The 17,531-nt window shown below is 27.7% G+C and overlaps 7 protein-coding genes across 13 annotated transcripts; 5 read left to right on the plus strand and 2 right to left on the minus strand.

Moving 5' to 3' along the window:
• The first annotated feature begins 71 nt into the window (after positions 1-71).
• Positions 72-5,898, plus strand: dare (NADPH:adrenodoxin oxidoreductase, mitochondrial). 3 transcript variants are annotated; one of them, XM_069114276.1, is made up of 6 exons: positions 72-340; positions 3,164-3,302; positions 3,360-3,578; positions 3,654-3,869; positions 3,942-4,557; positions 5,444-5,898. In XM_069114276.1, the coding sequence occupies exons 2-6, from the start codon at positions 3,183-3,185 to the stop codon at positions 5,455-5,457; spliced, it is 1,185 nt and encodes a 394-aa protein (XP_068970377.1). In that variant the 5' UTR covers positions 72-340; positions 3,164-3,182; the 3' UTR covers positions 5,458-5,898. The 3 variants fall into 3 exon arrangements, with proteins under 3 accessions (XP_068970377.1, XP_068970376.1, XP_068970375.1); XM_069114275.1 differs by lacking the exon at positions 5,444-5,898 and adding an exon at positions 4,591-5,044 and having other exon boundaries at positions 3,942-4,464; XM_069114274.1 differs by lacking the exon at positions 5,444-5,898 and having other exon boundaries at positions 3,942-5,044.
• aft (cap methyltransferase 2) lies at positions 339-3,080 on the plus strand. The gene is made up of 3 exons (XM_069114270.1): positions 339-1,995; positions 2,085-2,637; positions 2,713-3,080. The coding sequence occupies exons 1-3, from the start codon at positions 580-582 to the stop codon at positions 2,808-2,810; spliced, it is 2,067 nt and encodes a 688-aa protein (XP_068970371.1). The 5' UTR covers positions 339-579; the 3' UTR covers positions 2,811-3,080.
• Positions 5,899-6,034: 136 nt separating the features above from the next.
• On the plus strand, positions 6,035-8,247 carry Tsen2 (tRNA splicing endonuclease subunit 2). Of its 3 annotated transcripts, none has more exons than XM_069114278.1 (5): positions 6,035-6,277; positions 6,547-6,641; positions 6,724-7,585; positions 7,676-7,836; positions 7,928-8,247. In XM_069114278.1, the coding sequence occupies exons 2-5, from the start codon at positions 6,639-6,641 to the stop codon at positions 8,087-8,089; spliced, it is 1,188 nt and encodes a 395-aa protein (XP_068970379.1). In that variant the 5' UTR covers positions 6,035-6,277; positions 6,547-6,638; the 3' UTR covers positions 8,090-8,247. The 3 variants fall into 3 exon arrangements, with proteins under 3 accessions (XP_068970379.1, XP_068970378.1, XP_068970380.1); XM_069114279.1 differs by having other exon boundaries at positions 6,072-6,099; XM_069114277.1 differs by having other exon boundaries at positions 6,035-6,641.
• On the minus strand, positions 7,943-9,030 carry LOC138180424 (COX assembly mitochondrial protein homolog). 3 transcript variants are annotated; one of them, XM_069114282.1, is made up of 4 exons: positions 8,894-9,017; positions 8,581-8,685; positions 8,265-8,504; positions 7,943-8,045 (listed from the first exon to the last, which is right to left on the minus strand). In XM_069114282.1, the coding sequence occupies exons 1-3, from the start codon at positions 8,949-8,951 to the stop codon at positions 8,293-8,295; spliced, it is 375 nt and encodes a 124-aa protein (XP_068970383.1). In that variant the 5' UTR covers positions 8,952-9,017; the 3' UTR covers positions 7,943-8,045; positions 8,265-8,292. The 3 variants fall into 3 exon arrangements, with proteins under 3 accessions (XP_068970383.1, XP_068970385.1, XP_068970382.1); XM_069114284.1 differs by lacking the exon at positions 7,943-8,045 and having other exon boundaries at positions 8,216-8,504; positions 8,581-8,723; positions 8,894-9,030; XM_069114281.1 differs by lacking the exon at positions 7,943-8,045 and having other exon boundaries at positions 8,216-8,504.
• On the plus strand, positions 9,015-10,875 carry Rpn11 (regulatory particle non-ATPase 11). Its single transcript, XM_069114280.1, has 6 exons — positions 9,015-9,152; positions 9,327-9,449; positions 9,708-9,857; positions 9,955-10,218; positions 10,299-10,565; positions 10,657-10,875. Exons 2-6 carry the CDS (start codon positions 9,357-9,359, stop codon positions 10,816-10,818), a joined length of 936 nt encoding a protein of 311 aa, XP_068970381.1. The 5' UTR covers positions 9,015-9,152; positions 9,327-9,356; the 3' UTR covers positions 10,819-10,875.
• Positions 10,876-11,121: 246 nt separating this feature from the next.
• Positions 11,122-14,169, minus strand: Nop60B (dyskerin pseudouridine synthase 1 Nop60B). Its single transcript, XM_069114272.1, has 8 exons — positions 14,078-14,169; positions 13,618-13,742; positions 13,200-13,532; positions 12,722-13,132; positions 12,520-12,640; positions 12,121-12,359; positions 11,811-12,038; positions 11,122-11,736 (listed from the first exon to the last, which is right to left on the minus strand). The coding sequence occupies exons 1-8, from the start codon at positions 14,088-14,090 to the stop codon at positions 11,659-11,661; spliced, it is 1,548 nt and encodes a 515-aa protein (XP_068970373.1). The 5' UTR covers positions 14,091-14,169; the 3' UTR covers positions 11,122-11,658.
• Positions 14,170-14,477: 308 nt separating this feature from the next.
• On the plus strand, positions 14,478-17,431 carry Cdc45 (cell division cycle protein 45). Its single transcript, XM_069114271.1, has 9 exons — positions 14,478-14,720; positions 15,004-15,156; positions 15,233-15,442; positions 15,523-15,690; positions 15,773-16,008; positions 16,084-16,420; positions 16,498-16,892; positions 16,983-17,059; positions 17,127-17,431. Exons 1-9 carry the CDS (start codon positions 14,670-14,672, stop codon positions 17,189-17,191), a joined length of 1,692 nt encoding a protein of 563 aa, XP_068970372.1. The 5' UTR covers positions 14,478-14,669; the 3' UTR covers positions 17,192-17,431.
• Positions 17,432-17,531: the final 100 nt, after the last annotated feature.

Here is a 17,531-nt window from a genome sequence, read left to right on the forward strand (position 1 = left end):
TATGTTGTCTTATAAATTATAACGTATGTTTTCATTTCCGTTGAAATAAAGTATTTATACGTGGGTATATATTTACATACGTTATTAGTCTATGTTGATCTTAAGTGTTATTTAAATTATATAGTTATATATTATAGAACATATAATAAATTATATCTATACGTGGTTATTTTGAAATATTAATTAAGTATATCAAACTGTGAAGTAAAAATAGTGTTAACGATGTATAAATATTATAGTGTAGTATTTTTATAGCTTTTATGAAACGAAATAATATAATTTCTTTTGTCAATTTTGTTAACTAGATAAAATATTGCACTCATTTTCATGCTGTAAAAAGGTGAGGATTAATTGCATCTGTCAAAAATAAGAGATCAACCAAAACAATTACGTACAAAAATCTTAACCTCAAACCTTCGAAAGATAATCAATTCTTTTTAAAAGATTAAGTATTACATATTTATAATTCTAATTTTGTTATACGCACACGCACACATTCCTACTTTATATTTTAAATTTATCTAAAAGCAATTATATAAAATTATATGAATAAGCTTAAATAAATAACTTGATTTAATAATGGAAGCAAAGGCATATGATTTAGAAAAACAGCAGGTATTACTTACAAATAACGATCATGTAAATAATTTATTTAATAAACATTTTTCTATTGTAAACAATGAATGCTATACACTGCCTGAACCAACAACAATGTTTAAAGATTGCCCATGGACAATTGATGAATTACAAGAGATAAAAAATGAATTAAATGCTACAAAGAATTGTTTAAATAATTATGATATTGATCAATGGCAATTACATACAAGAGAAAGAAACAGTGCACAAAAAGTTATCATGCAACTGAGAACCCATATTCAACCAGAACTTTTAACTCAAGCATGGTGTAAATTCTATGAAATAGTATCGTCGTTTCCTTTAATACCAGTGGATTACATTCGTGAAAATGATACATGCTTTAGATCTATCCATTTATGCGAAGCACCTGGAGCTTTTATTACATCTTTAAATCATTGGTTAAAAACAAATGTTCCTGATATTAAATGGGACTGGCTTGCTATGACCTTAAATCCATATTACGAGGGTAATTCAGCATCTACAATGATTGATGATGATAGATTCATAAGACATACATTAGACCATTGGTTTTTTGGAGAAGATAATACTGGAAATCTTTTGAATTTAAAGAACTTAAACAAACTTGTAAAATTATCAGAATCACATTGTAATATATTCTTAATTACTGCTGACGGTAGTGTGGACTGTACAGATGTTCCAGCAGAACAAGAAAATGTTCTACTACATTTGCATTTTTGTGAAACTGTAGCTGCCTTACAATTATTATCTACTGGAGGCAGTTTTTTATTAAAAATTTTCACTATTTTCGAGTGTAATACAGTTTGCCTGATTTACCTATTATCTTGTTGTTTTACTAATGTCAGTATAACAAAGCCAGCAACAAGCAAAGAAGGAAATTCAGAAATGTATGTTGTATGTACAAACTTTAAGGGACCAACATTTATCTCACCTTATTTAGAAAAACTCAGAGAACATTATGAATATGGTCCTAAACAAGCAATTTTTAATAAATGTGATATTCCATGTACATTTATGGAAAGAATTATACTATGCAGTGAATTTTTTAAATTTCGACAATGCCTAGTCATAGCAAATAATATTATTTCATTTAACTCTGATAATTCTGAAATGTTACAAAACATGAAACAAATTCAATGTATGGTTGCTGACAGATATATAAAAATGTATAACATAAAAAAATTAGAAATAGGGCAAATCATAGGAAATGCTATTATATCGTCTAATTATATCAGTACCAATCAACATAAAAAATCATTACAGGGGTCATATAATGAACGTTGTGAAAAACAACATTTGGCACCTATAGGTCGAATAGAAAGTTTTTGTAATGATTTTAATAAAATTGAGATCCATGTATCATCCGATGAAATCATAAATGTAAGCTGCTTTTTATCATTTCTTAGTACATTATACTTTCTGAATATAAATTTTTTTCACAATGTAAATTAAACTCTTATTTCTTATAGTACAACTTTACTGAGTTCCCAGAGAAGTTACAAATTCGTTCTGGAAAAGTATTTCATAAAATAGGTAGTTCTAAATTTTGTAACAGAATTGCTTTAAAAATAAAAAATGGTGTTGATGATATTCTTATTAAAATGAATTTCAAGATACAATTTCCTTCTCTAGAAAGTATAGAAAAAGTAAAAAATGAAATGCTTTGTGAACCAAGACATGAAGTTTTAATTTTTCAATATACGGATATTTATGATAGCCACAAAATAATCACAGAAATATACAATACATTACAAAAACTTGACATTGGAGCAACATTAGTTTTAATTGGCTATTCATTGCTTACTCATCTTAGTATTGAACTGCTTTATCTTATAAGTTATGCTTTCAAATCATTGAAAGTTACAATTTGTGACGATATAGGATTGAAAATCACACTATATCATTATAATTATAATCTTAAAGTATTACAATTCTTAGGTGAAATTAATGCTGCTTCTCTTGAAGCTCAAAAACAAGAGAAAGCTATTTTGGAAATAATTTCTTCATCAGCATTCTATGAAGGTAAAACAAACTATATTAATGTATCCCAACTATAGTCTTTTACAATATTATATTTCATATTATTTGCATTTCTAGGATGTAATTTGTGCTTCTCAGCAGAGCACCTTAATCATTGGATACTAAAAACATATTTTAATTACATATTACATACATTGAAAAAAGATACAAATTGAAACAGCATTTCATAAAGTCAACATATTCCACAAAATACCAAAGTTGTATCAAATTTTTTATGTAATAAAATATGAACATATATCTGCTTATAGTGTATGCTTCCTTTCCATAGCCATAATATAAGATTTGAAAATTAATTTGATATTATATAGTGATGAACCTATATAAATATGAAGTGTGAATATAACAAATTTATAATTATGTATAAATTTCAATTTTAATTTCTAAATATATTATTTAAAACAACAATCAGATTCAAAATGAAAATCCGTGGTTGCCTCTTTTTAAAAGAATGTTATATGGTAATATATTTATTAAACATAGTTTTATTTTTTATGATACAACCTTTTAGATCAGTACAAGTGTTTACTATGAAATTTGGTGAAATCTACAATTATGTTCGTTTATTTTCAACTCAACATATTGTACCAAAAGTGTGTATTATTGGTGCAGGGCCAGCAGGATTTTATGCTGCACAACAGTTATTAAAGGTATGTATAACATTCAATATATTAGAATAATATTGTAATGATATAATGTTGATACAGACAAACGCTAATGTAAGAGTGGATATATTAGAGAAGTTACCAGTACCATATGGTCTAGTACGTTTTGGTGTAGCACCAGATCATCCAGAAGTGAAGAATGTTATTCATACTTTTGAGAAAACTGCATCTAACCCACGTTTTCAATTTATAGGAAATGTCAATGTAGGAAAAGATGTTACTATAAAGGAATTGCAAGAAATTTATCATGCAGTTTTATTAGTATGTATAATAAAAATGCAATTATTCCTATTTAACTTAATAGTTAATATTAACAATTACTTGCTAATATTTTAGACATATGGTGCAGAAGAGGATAAGCTATTGAATATACCTGGGGAAAATTTAAATAATATAGTATCGGGACGACGATTTGTTGGTTGGTATAATGGAGTACCAGCAGATAGTAATCTAAATATTAATTTAAATGTAGAAGAAGCTGTTGTGTTGGGACAAGGTAATGTTGCTATAGATATTGCAAGAATTTTGCTAACACCAGTAGATAAATTAAAGGTGTGTTTTAAGTTTTTCATAAAATGTATTTTATAATATATTTTTAATTTATTTATAAGTCTGCCTTTTTAGAATACTGACATAACATCATTTGCATTGGAAAAATTATCACAAAGTAAAATACGTAAAGTATCATTAATAGGAAGAAGAGGTCCATTACAAGCAGCGTTTACAATTGCAGAACTCAGGGAAATATTAAAATTAGATGGCTGTAGGAGTTATTGGCGTGCAGATGATTTTATAAATGTAAAACAAGTAATTAACACTTTAGCAAGACCACGGAAAAGATTAACTGAACTCATGATAGAATATTTAGAAAAAACATCCTTAAATACAGGAACAATGGCAAAAGAATTATATCCAATATTTTTAAGAAGTCCCATAGAATTTTTAGGTTCGGATAGTATACATAGTATTAAACTATCAATAAATAAACTTGAAGGTAATGACATACGAGCACAATTTGCTGTACCTACTGGATTATTCGAAGAAATTGAATGTGGTATAGCATTTCGTAGCATTGGTTATAAGTCTATTCAAATAGATGCATCAATACCATTTGACACAGAAATTGGTCGTATTAAAAATATAGCAGGTAAAGTTCAAGATAAACTTTATACTGCAGGATGGGCTGGAACAGGTCCTGTAGGAGTTATATTATCAACAATGACAAATGCATTTCAAATTGGTATGTTAATGAATAAAGAATTATCAATTACAGAAAATAAACCAGGTTTTATAGGTTTATCTAAAATACTGGAGCAAAAACGAATACCCATAGTTTCATATAATGATTGGAAAAAAATTGATAAAGTAGAATGTGAAAGAGGAAAAACATTAGGGAAACCAAGGGAAAAGATAGTTGATATAAATGAAATGTTAGAGATTGCCTTAAGATAATAAATGTAACAAATGTATGACAATTGTTTACAAAGGAAAAAACTTCTTTTCGTTTTTAATAATTTTCAATATGCTTACTTATTAATTTTATTCCATTTTTTGAATTTCAATTTTATTTTAATAAAAAAGCTTTAGATTAAAGATTTTGTACCTATAAATATAATCATATAGTGTTATTTTAATTGTAAGCAATTCATTATAATAACTTAATTATTTATACTATAAATATATTTTCACAAACATGTTTCAAATAAATAAACTTCTGATGTTTTAAATATTTTATTTAGTTACATAATATAAATGTAAATCACATGCATTATTTAATATAAATCAAAATTATGTTGGTTACATACAAGCCGAACCAGCTAAATTTAATCACTTAAATATTTGATTTATTTATTATTAAATGTAAAATCTCCTGAGGATAAAGTTACAACATTTCCAGAGCCACGTGCAACAATAGAAATTAGTATTTTTCATGATCATTTCTTTCATGAAATTTCAAAGTTTCCATAACTTTTTTAAATAAATATTTATTTACGATATATTAATAAGTATACCGTTCCCCTCATTTAATCTGGAAATATTTTCGTCTGAAATATACATATATAATGTTTAATTATGCTCAATCAACAGGTGATAAAATTAAACAATATAAATTTTTCTGTTCCTAGGCAAAATTTTTTAACTTCTGAGAGCTCAAATGAAAGTTTATTAACAGAAATGAGTACGAAGATATCTGATAAACATTGGAGAAATTCAGTCAAATTTTGTACGTTTCACAAATTACCGCTTCTGGCGGTTAAAATGCCGAACTATACGCACATTTCTTCCATTGTTTTGAAAGAAAAAACAAAATATACATTCGTTCATAGTGTTGATACCGGAGCATAGAGCATAGAGCATACAGTGTATAGTGGTATCCGAAAGCAGACAGTATGGGATTGGATAGTAGAAAGAATAACTAACAAGATTTTTAAATGACTTTAAAGTATTCTGATTTATTGATACTCTAGCGGTGAAATAATGGAACTAATCTCTTTATGATGAAATTAAAAAATGTAATCACGGTTTACAATGCGAATTCTGAGCCGTTCAGGATCTAATTAAAGCTTTAACTCTGAGAAATCTTTTTTGTATAACATTATTCCCCTTTCTTACATACTTAATTAATTATATGTAATGAAGGCAAAGCGTCCTATTTCGTGCATAGTGATGCCATCTACGTCATAAGTCAATGGCACTAACAGCAAGCAAAAATTTTAACTGATAAAAGTGGTAGATGGCATCACAATGCCCTTCCTGTTTTTTATTTAAAATTTTATAAACAGTAATTTTAAAAAATATATATTTATTTTATGCTATATTCAACACAAAAACCACATTAATTATCCTGTGTCGTGTATTTTTTTGCAAAGGAGGAATAAAAACTATTACTTCAAATTCGAAAATTCTGTACTGGAAGACACTTTGTTACGTTGATGACAAGTTTAAAAACTTCGTATTAAGTAATAAGTTACGATATTAATAAAAAATTATTAATACAAAGCAAAATCTGTGTTGCCGTAATACATACCTATGCATAGAATTCTAAATGGGGAATAGATTAACCTATACTATAAAAATAATAAATTTAAGAAAACCCGCAATATAAAATGTTTGATTATTGTTATGTAGTTTAGTATTATCAAATATAATCACAAAATGAATTTACGAGAACCAAAGAAAAAACGACGTGTGAAATTAACAGAACAATTACCACTTCCTATTGTGATAGGTAATCAGGATGAATGGACTACATATACTGCTCATCTCACCGATTTAGGATCTTGTATAATTGATCCAAATGAAATTGTTGCAGTACATTCTATGGTAATCATCATCTACAAATAAATATCTATACATTAACCATATAAATTTCCATTTCCTATATTTAATATTATTATCTATATAGGGCTTTTTTGGAAAAGGTTCTTTGTCACGTGGCTTTCCTTCATTTGGCAAAACACAATATGGAGCTCCTCCAGTTATAAGAAACAGACAATGGCTTCGCAGACAGGAATGGTTAAAACAATTTAATGAACTTAGCATGGAACCTAATAGCACACAAACAAATCCAGAAAAAAACAAGTGCGAAATTATTATTATGAACAGTTATTCTACAAGTCCTAATGACGATGATGTTGAATTATTGTCAGTGAAAATCAGTCCAAAACAAAATACTCCAGATATAATTGAAATAGATACAAACTCTGCTCATTTAGATGAAAAACACAAAAAAAATCAACAAGCTGATGAAGAGTTAGAAGTAGATGGTACAATTTCAAATTCCACAAAAGAGGATGATGCATTGATTATTATAGAAAACAAATCTAGCAAACAGTGTAACAATATTGATAATAATCAAAAAGGATCCATTGAAAATGAAGAGAAGTCTCCTTCAGGTTTTAGTTTAAAAGAAAATGACATATGTTTTACTGAAAATAATTTAGATGTTCAAAACAAATTACTTGTCTTACCAGATAGTGACTCGGAAACTGAAAATTATTTACAAAAAATTAAACCTAAAATTGAATGTGAAAGTTTTCCTATTCAAGAAACTCTTCATCTTACATTTGAAGAAACATTTTTTCTTTTGTATGGTTTAGGTTGTTTAAATTTAATAGACTTTGATGGTAATTTATTAGATATTGATAGTACATGGCATATTTTCTGCAAAACTGATAAAAATTTTATATCAAAGTATGTTGTATATCATTACTTTCGAAGCAAAGGATGGGTAGTAAAACCTGGACTTAAATATGGTGGAGATTTTTGTAAGTATTGTACTCTTTTTATTATTAGTTATAAATTTTGAATAATTCGTCAAATAGATCTTATGACATGAGTATTTTTTAATATTTTAGTATTATATAAACAAGGACCACCATTCTATCATGCATCTTACATTGTAATAATAGACACTTTGGATAGTGATACCTTAGTCACAGATCAAGATAAACGTATGCATAAATTAACATGGAATAGTTTATTAGGACTGGAAAGATTATCAGAAACTACTGCAAAGGTAATTCGGTAACAATATTTTATATATGTTTATTTCAATATCATTTGTAAATTTAACACATTTTATATTCTATATTCTATTTTTAACATAGGAAATATTATTTGCACAAGTTTTGTGGCCATCTTCAGCTTTGCAAACATCTGATTCATTAAATGTGGATCTGCTTTCTGAATTTTCTGTGAGAGAATTATTATGGCGAAGATGGAATCCTAAACATAAAGATATAGAAGAGGAAGATGATGATTCATATTGATTTGATATTTAACATGTTTATTATTGATGTAAATGTATACATGTATAAATTTAGAACCATTGTTTTTCTGTACATTTACGCTTAATTGTTATTTCTTTTTAAGCAAAATAATTCATATTTTGATCAAATAAAGATAATAATGCTAATATATACATATATATATATATATATGTACATTGCTTAGAACTCATACTATGTTTAACTTATGATGATGACTGGTATCTGCTGCTTTTTGATCTTTTAGCAATACCAGTTCTCCGGTATTCACTTCTTTCATCTAAATATTCTTGTGTACATTGTGCTTTGAAATCTGGATCATTATACCATTGTGATAAACAGTCTTTTAATGCAGTATTTTCCTTTTGACACTGGAAAGTCATAAGAACACTAGCATTTTTACAGCATTCTGAAAACCCTACAATTTAAATATAGGAACAATAGTACATGTCGAAAAATACATATAATAATTAATAAAAAAAATTAATTATTACGTTCAACTTCCGCAACACATTTTTCGGTTTTTGCTTTATCTCGCATTCTTTGTGGTATAAGAACGTCTTTTTCTACCTTTCTTAAATGTTTATCATCAGGATCTCCTGAAAAACATGTTTGTATTAAATGCATCGATATGCAACTGAAATGAATATAACAATTCAGAAAATATATTCATTTTTATCAAATTTTTATTTTAATAGAAATATAAAAAACTAAATGTATAACCTTATCTGTTTATACATGGAAATAAAAGTTACACATATTTATTTTTATTCTAATCACTACTAATTTTAGCAATTTAAAATTTACCTAAATTAAGCGGCCCTCCTCCATATTTAACACGAGATGCAGTTTGAACATCAGTCATTATTGTTAAACTCAAAATATTACCATTAACATCTATGAATAGTACTACATAAGTATAAATGCTAGTTCCTCCAGCAGACTGCGCTCATGAGTGTGCAGATTTGAGAGTTGTCAATGCATTGGTTCATAAAAGTAATGTTTGCTTAATACTACGGATGATTTATAAATCGTACTATTTTTAATCAAAAATATAATATAATAGGTAAGTAAATAAACGTAATATTGTATAACCTAAATAAATGTAATTCTTCTTGGATATATTGTTAACAGAAGTTAACCTCGTTAATAATCGGTTTGTGTTAGATTTTAAGCCAATTTAATGATTAGAATCTTATATATTTGGAATTCTAAATTAATTATTATACAATGTTTTTAGAGTTGTTCGAAAAATACAAAATAGATAGTCATGGATCGATTATTGAGACTAGGAGGTGCTATGCCAGGTCTTAGCCAAGGACCTCCACCGTCAGATGCTCCAGTTGTTGATACTGCAGAGCAGGTAGAATTTACTCAATCTTTAAAATTATTCAATTTTTTACTTTGATTGCTAATTTTATTAACAATTTTTATTTTCGTCGCCATAAGATATTTTATAATTATGACTTCTTGCTTTTTAAGTTATCTCGACAAGAAATTATAGATCATAAAAATACATAATATAGATACATTTGTTTCAGAAGTTCATGTGTGTAATGCCAGGTTAATAGCATATTTTGTATTTGTTAATGTATCACTTTTGTTATGTTATTATTGTTAGGTGTACATATCGTCATTAGCCCTTTTAAAAATGCTTAAGCATGGACGGGCTGGTGTACCTATGGAAGTAATGGGTTTAATGCTTGGTGAATTTGTTGATGATTACACTGTACGTGTTATTGATGTATTTGCTATGCCTCAAACAGGAACAGTAAGAATCCAAATTTTGTATAATATTTTGTTAAAATACACGTTGAAATTATATTTTTCTAACATTTAATTTAATATTATCATGTTATTTATATTAGGGAGTCAGTGTGGAAGCGGTTGACCCAGTATTTCAAGCGAAAATGTTGGACATGCTGAAACAAACTGGTCGGCCAGAGATGGTAGTAGGATGGTATCATTCACATCCAGGATTTGGATGCTGGCTCTCTGGTGTAGATATTAACACACAACAATCATTTGAAGCTCTTAGCGAAAGAGCAGTGGCTGTTGTTATTGATCCTATACAATCAGTGAAAGGAAAAGTTGTTATCGATGCATTTAGATTAATTACTCCTAACACTATGGTAATTAACAAATTAAAAATGGAAATTTTAATTTTAATTAAATTCACGTATATTCGCTGATATTATATGCAAAATTGCAGGTTTTAGGACAAGAACCCCGTCAAACTACATCTAATTTAGGTCATTTACAAAAGCCATCAGTTCAAGCATTGATTCATGGCTTAAATCGCCATTATTATAGCATTAGCATTAACTATCGTAAAAATGAACTAGAACAGAAAATGCTATTAAATTTACATAAGAAAACATGGATGGATGGTCTTACACTTGCTGAATATTCAGAACACAGCAAACTTAATGAAAATATTGTATCTGAAATGCTTGAACTTGCTAAAAATTATAACAAGGTATCGTATTAATATATAATATTGCACATTTTTTAAGTCCGAAATTAAAATCTCACGTCAAATATACTAACTTGAGAATTTATTCTTGTAGGCATTAGAAGATGAAGAAAAAATGACACCTGAACAATTAGCTATAAAAAATGTGGGCAAACAAGATCCAAAACGACATTTAGAGGAGAAAGTGGATACACTTATGTCTACGAACATTGTTCAGTGCCTGGGAGCTATGCTTGATTCAGTTGTATTCAAATAACTATTTCTTAAAATACCATTTGCAATATTATAAAAAAATATACATCTTTTTAAAATATACGTGTTTATAATTTACACTCAAGGGATATATATAATACATACAAATTTTTATACTGCTTATTTTTGTATTAAAAAATGCTAACAATAGACAAGTAGATTTTTACACTATTATTCAAAATGTATGACAGCCACTCGGATATTACATATAATCTATTGCTTTTTGATAAAGTATGATAAAATATGTTTATATATAAACATCTGAATAGGACTGAAATAATAAACGAGAATGCACTTCATAATAAAATGTATAACATAAAAAATGCTATTACAGTAGATAAATCATAATGGATCTTTTTATACTTGCAAAATATCTCGATACTTTGCAAATGTAATTTACTTATTCTATGTACATTTATTGATACTAAATATCGTGTCAATATACATTTTTATTATTTGTAAAATTTATAATACTTGACTAACAATGAAATTCGTTTATTCTTATTAATAATGTAATATTACTGAATTTTTAATATAATCTAAAAGATTACTAAATGTAACTGACTTGAATCACGATCTGTACAAGTTTAGAAAACATATAAAATATTTTTTTCAATTTAATAATAAATTGAATTACATCTATGTATCTGTATATGTATATATATTGCAGAAGATGGATATTCTTTTTACAATCTGGACATTGTAAAATATGTATACATTTTTTAAAAATTATCTTTGTATAAGAAACTTATATTCCTTTTTATGACGTATTATAACGTTTTCCTTGTACTTGTAAAAAATTATGGTACTTATATTTTAATAAGGACATATTTAAAAAATTATTTCAACTTGAAACTGTTACTTCTTGATCTTTATCTTTCTTCTTTTTCTTCTTCTTTTTTTCTTCTTTTGCTGGCGATTCCTGTTAATAATAATATTAATTATTTGAATCTTTTTTAGATTTTAAATATGGAAATTAAATGTAAGTTATTTTACCTCAGTTGCACCTTCTGTAACCATGGGTTCATCAGCTTCTGATTCTACTTTTTCCTTTTTTCTTTTCTTTTTCTTTTCCTTTTTATCTTTCTTTTTTTCTTTTGGTGATGTCAATTCTAAATCTTCAACCTTTTCTTCTTTTACTGTAACTTCGTCTGTAGGTGCTGAAACTGTTTCTTCCCATTTTCGTTTCTTAGACGCAGGATCGGTATCTCCATTTGCCTCAGTCTAAATCCATGAGTTATTAAATGTACAGCTTTTATATCAGGTATATTTACATAAAGAAATGCGAAAAGAACATGATAATTACTTTAATTGTAGGTGTAGAGTAATCTGGATAATTTGCTAACCAGTCTGCAGGTGTGTTTTCATTCGGTTTGCCATATTTATCTAATTTTCCCTCGATTATCATACGTTTTTTTATGGAAGCTTTTGGTCCCAAACCCCATTTTCTTGGATATGCATCTCTTTCCATGATTACTCTTTTAATTTTAGCAGCTACACCATGATCACAAGCTGTCATTGTAGGAGATGTCATTAAAGCTATAGCTGTAATTAAAAAAATGCAAAAATGATAATTTTGAAACGTTTATTTATAAGTAAAGATAAGATGATAACCAAATAGTCTGTTATATTAAGATCACATATTAACACATAAATTACTGTAATAAATAACATACTGTCCATGTTAGTTTGATATATTACTTACCAAGTGCTATAGCTTCACCTTTTGTAGTCACTATTACAATTTCTTGATTTAACTCTATACCATCATCGTACATTAAAATACCAGGTAACATAATTTTAGCTCCATAACAAATAGCATTTACCTATTAATATAATTATGTAATATTATAAAAAAAGATATCACATATAAAGGTAGTCTTTACATATAGATAATAAATACATACTGCGCTATCTTTTACAATTATTCTTTTATGATTTACTAGAAGAGCTTCTAGTGGCTTAATTACTCTTCTCAAGTAAGACTCATCTCCATGATTTTCATATAACCATTGAGCATCAAGTATATCATGCATAGTAACCATTCCATCATTTTCAGACTGAACACCTGAACGATTTCTACGTAATTCTTGCATTTGACAACCAGTGCCTAAGAAGAGGCCAAGGTGAACACAAATAGTTCTAATATATGAACCAGCCTCACAACTAACTCTGAACACTCCCATATTACGTTCTTCATCATAGTCGATAAACCAACTGTCATAAACTGTTCTGACACGAAGCTGACGCTTCACTGCAGATATAAGTGGAGGTCGTTGAAACAGTGCACCACGTAATTTTTCTAATGCTTGACTTACCTATATAATTCTTTTATTAATAACAATGTCTTGTATTTAAAATATTTTAAATTTAACATATATTTACCTTCTGAAGACTCTCTGGGGCAGAATGTAATTTAAAAACTGCAATATATTCCTTTCCAGCAGACTGCTGTGATTTAGCTAATCTAGTTGCTCTATCAATACATACTATTAAGCAGCCAGATACTTTTGGATCTAGAGTACCAGAGTGACCAGTTTTTTCTACTTTTAAAATTCTTTTTATCCATGCAACAACTTCATGTGATGATGGGTTACATGGTTTGTCAAGATTAATGCATCCAGATTTTATATATTCAGATAAAGTACGATGTAATGGTGTTGAACCACTAGTTAAGGGTGTAAAATGTTTTGTACGAGTAAGCATTTTATCAAAATTCTGAAATAGTAACATTTATGTTGAATCAGCTGTGTTAGAAATTACTTTAGAAATTATAAAATGAATTACATTTTATGTTACACACTTTAAATAAAAGAGGCCAATCTTTGTATTCCAGTTTTACAACCTCATTTGAAGGTTCAAGTTGACACTTCATTGTTGCTTGAATCTCTCCAAGAGACTTTTTTTTGCTTTTCTTCTTGTTTTTATCTAAATAACAAAAATAAGAGTTATAACCTATGAAATTACCACTATTGCACTAATGGACATTATGTTGAGATATAACTATACATCAATAGAAAATTAATTTTGACATAAAATAAATGTATGGAATGTGCATTTAGAATAATATCTTCAAGCAAACAGTTATTAAATACTAAAACACGTGTTTGCCGCTAAATTTCCAATTGATATTTATAACAGAAGGTAAATATCTTTACTTATTTTTATATATATGATAAGGATATTGACTCAAATTAAGAGGTAGAATATAATAAATATGACATTAAATAGCATAATATACGAATAAAATTAAAAATAATTACCGCTTTCTGCCATTTTGATATATCTAAGTGAAAACAGCACGTGTATTTCAACGAACTAAAGCGACCCCAAACATACAGGAGCAAATGTGTCCAGTAATATTGCTTCATGGGTTATGCATACTTTAGATATGCTACGTTATGTGCTGTTTGAATAACATAATATTAAGTGTTGCATATCAGTAAAAATAAATTATATAAATAAATTCTATAAAAATATAATATATAATGATAAGGGATGATATACAATGGAATTTTTAATTTTAAAAGATGCTTGGTTGACGCTCATCTTTGGCATTCTCTGTACACCAATTATGTTTAAATTCGACTATTCTCCGATATTAGCAAATATATCAACAGATTGTATCTTATGATTTTGTAAATCAATTAGAATACTTAAATAAAATTAGACAATGAAACTGTTGACGACTTGTATTCTGTACTCTGTATCTATGATTGTCTTGTATTCTATATCGCAACACGACACTGTTGGCTACTGTTATGTTTAGTTTTCGCGGTAAACTAGAGATGGGTGAAACAGAATAAAAAGAGCAGTGAATATAAAAAATATTCTCATGCCGAAGATCACTGCATCATGTTTGTGGAAAACTTAGAAAGAGGATTTTACCGCTTAATAAAACATGATGTGAGTTATTTTTCGAACCCTTCGATTATAAAATTTGTCATGTTTACATAGGTTACAACTTTTCTTAAAATTATAAGTATATTTTTAAATTACTGTACAATTTATTTAAGTTAATTTTGAAATTATTATTATGTTTTTTCTTTAATTTTTATTCACTTGTTGAATGACAAAGTGATTATATATGTATTATAAATAAATATACATTATATATTATTATCATAATTATATATACATCAGATTATTTGTTATGAAATAAGATACTAACATTAATTCTTTATTGTAGAGGTGTTTACTGTTGGTTAACTTTGATGTTGATGCCATTTGTGCCTGTAGAATTTTACAACAACTTTTTAAATATGATAACATGATATATACCCTTGTACCTATTCAAGGTATTCAGGATATGGTTCGTGCCTTCGAAGAGAATTGTGAGGAGGTAATAAAAATTTAAAAAACATATGTACATATCATATTTTTATGCCAAATCTTATTAATATTTATTTTTTACTTAGGTAAAGAATGTTATTTTTATAAATTGTGGGGGTACATTAGATTTAGTAGAACTGTTACAACCTATAGAATCTGTGATATTTTATATCGTTGATAGCCACAGGCCTTACGATTTATGTAATGTATATTCAGAAGATCAAGTACGTATACTTGGTAAACCAGATGAAGATGATGAAATTCCAGAATATAATGATGTCTTTAGAGATGATTCTGTAAGCAATTTGTTTCAATTTTATATGACCAGCTAATTTAACAATAAAAAAATTGGAGAAATTTTCCTTTGTAAATTTAGTCTGATGAAAATGAAACAGACGAAGAATCAGAAAATAATGGATCTCAGACAAAAAGGCGAAGGTTAAATGAAGAAGATATTATTAGAAGAACCAAACGAAGAGAATGGACTGAGAAAAGAGCAACTATTTTGTTCAATTATACACAGTACAGTTACTATAGCAAATCAGTATGAGTTATCAAAAAAATATATAAATATCATTATTATAATATGGAATATAAGAATTTAAATATATTTTGTGTTTCTGTAGAGTGCAATGCTTATATTTGAAATGGCATGGAATATGACAAAAGATAATTTGGATATGGTTTGGTGGGCTATAATTGGTTCCACAGAACAAGCTATTCTTGGTAAAGTAGAATCAAGGTTAAGCGTTCTTGAAGAAGGTTCCCTTCAAGCCCATGTATCTAGATTAACTCATAAAGGAGCTGAAGTTGATAAGCAAGAACAGCGACAAAGTACAGTTAAAATTACTTATGACAAAGAGTATCCTTTTAACTCAATTTTATGAAGTTTGTGTATGATAAAATACAAACTTTATTTCCTTACATAGTAATGTAGTCTCCTACTTGTGTTATATCGCCATTGGACTGTAGAAGCTAGTTTAAGACACTCAGTACCAACTGCAGTTTCGTTACGACTTTGGTCTCTTCGAGGAGAACAACGATTGAAGGGATTATTGGCAGATATGGGTTTGCCTCTAGCGCAATCAAAGCAACGATTTTCAGCAATGGATCTTGCACTTAGGCAAGAATTTAAACAAATGGTAGAAAAATTAGCAGGAAAATATAAAGTAGATACTATAATTGGGACAAGTTTTACTCTGCAGTATGGTTACAAGTTTAAATATTGTGCTTCAGATATAGTTTATGCTATGCTTGCTGTAATGGAATCTTCTGTAAGTATCTAACACTTATGTTTCTGTTTGTTTAATTTCGTGTATATTTTAATACATCGATTTTTTTAATGTTTCAGTCAAAGACAAAATTACCACAAAGTTGTTTTTTAGATGCATTGGACTGTTTATCCCGTACAAAAAAAGATATTTTAGAAAGTGGTATAGAAAAAGCAAAACTTATGCTTAAAACTATTTTTAAGACTGCACAGAGTATTTTACAATTGAAGGAAATAAAAAACATTGGTTCATTTCTTTACATAATTATTCCAGAGGGAAGTGCTGACAATCTTATATTTGCGCATCCATATCCATTAATAATGTTAGCTCAGTTTACTCTAAAGGCTTATGTAGAATCTTCAAAAAACAGGCGGGCACCAGAATTGCCACTTGTAGCTTCTTCAGTGTATGACGCAGAAGAGAAAATGTGTATAATGATTGGCATACCACCAGTGTGTGAAGATCAACCAAGAAGGTAATTATAAGTAATTAATTGAAATCCATTATGGAAATATTTTAAGTGGATTTAATATTATTGCATGTATAATATTAATATTTATCGTAGTTTATTTGGAAGAGCCTTTGAGCAAGCGGCGAAAAATACAAATTCTTACATAGAAGCAGATTACTTTGACTCTACATGTAAGGATAACTTATGACATTTTTAGCATTTATTTTTCTACATACATACTAATATTCTATGTTTCAGTAATAAGACTGAAAATCGAAGAAAGACCAAGATTTTTGGATGCTTTAGCATCTCTTCTAGCTTAAAATTTTAGTAATTTATTTAACATATAAAATAGAAATTTTCTCTTCACACATATTTATTTCCTTTTTTTAAATAATACGAAGTAACAATAACGCGCGAAACATTTTTAAAAATACGACAGGATCGATTAAGTACATTTTATTTTTTATGACATATTGTAACTGACAAATGTAAGTTAGTAATATTTTCATTTACGTACGAAATAACTGATAACAAAATTTATTGGATGATAAAGCAAATATTGTATAATGTAAATGATATGTAATAATTATAATTTTTATATAAGAACAAAATTAACTTAAAAAATGTATGAATAAATTTATTCAATTTTTCACATTCATT

This window comes from Bombus flavifrons, chromosome 5, assembly GCF_040668555.2.
Source record: "Bombus flavifrons isolate JBK064 chromosome 5, iyBomFlav1_principal, whole genome shotgun sequence".
NCBI classification, from domain to species: Eukaryota; Metazoa; Arthropoda; class Insecta; order Hymenoptera; family Apidae; genus Bombus; species Bombus flavifrons.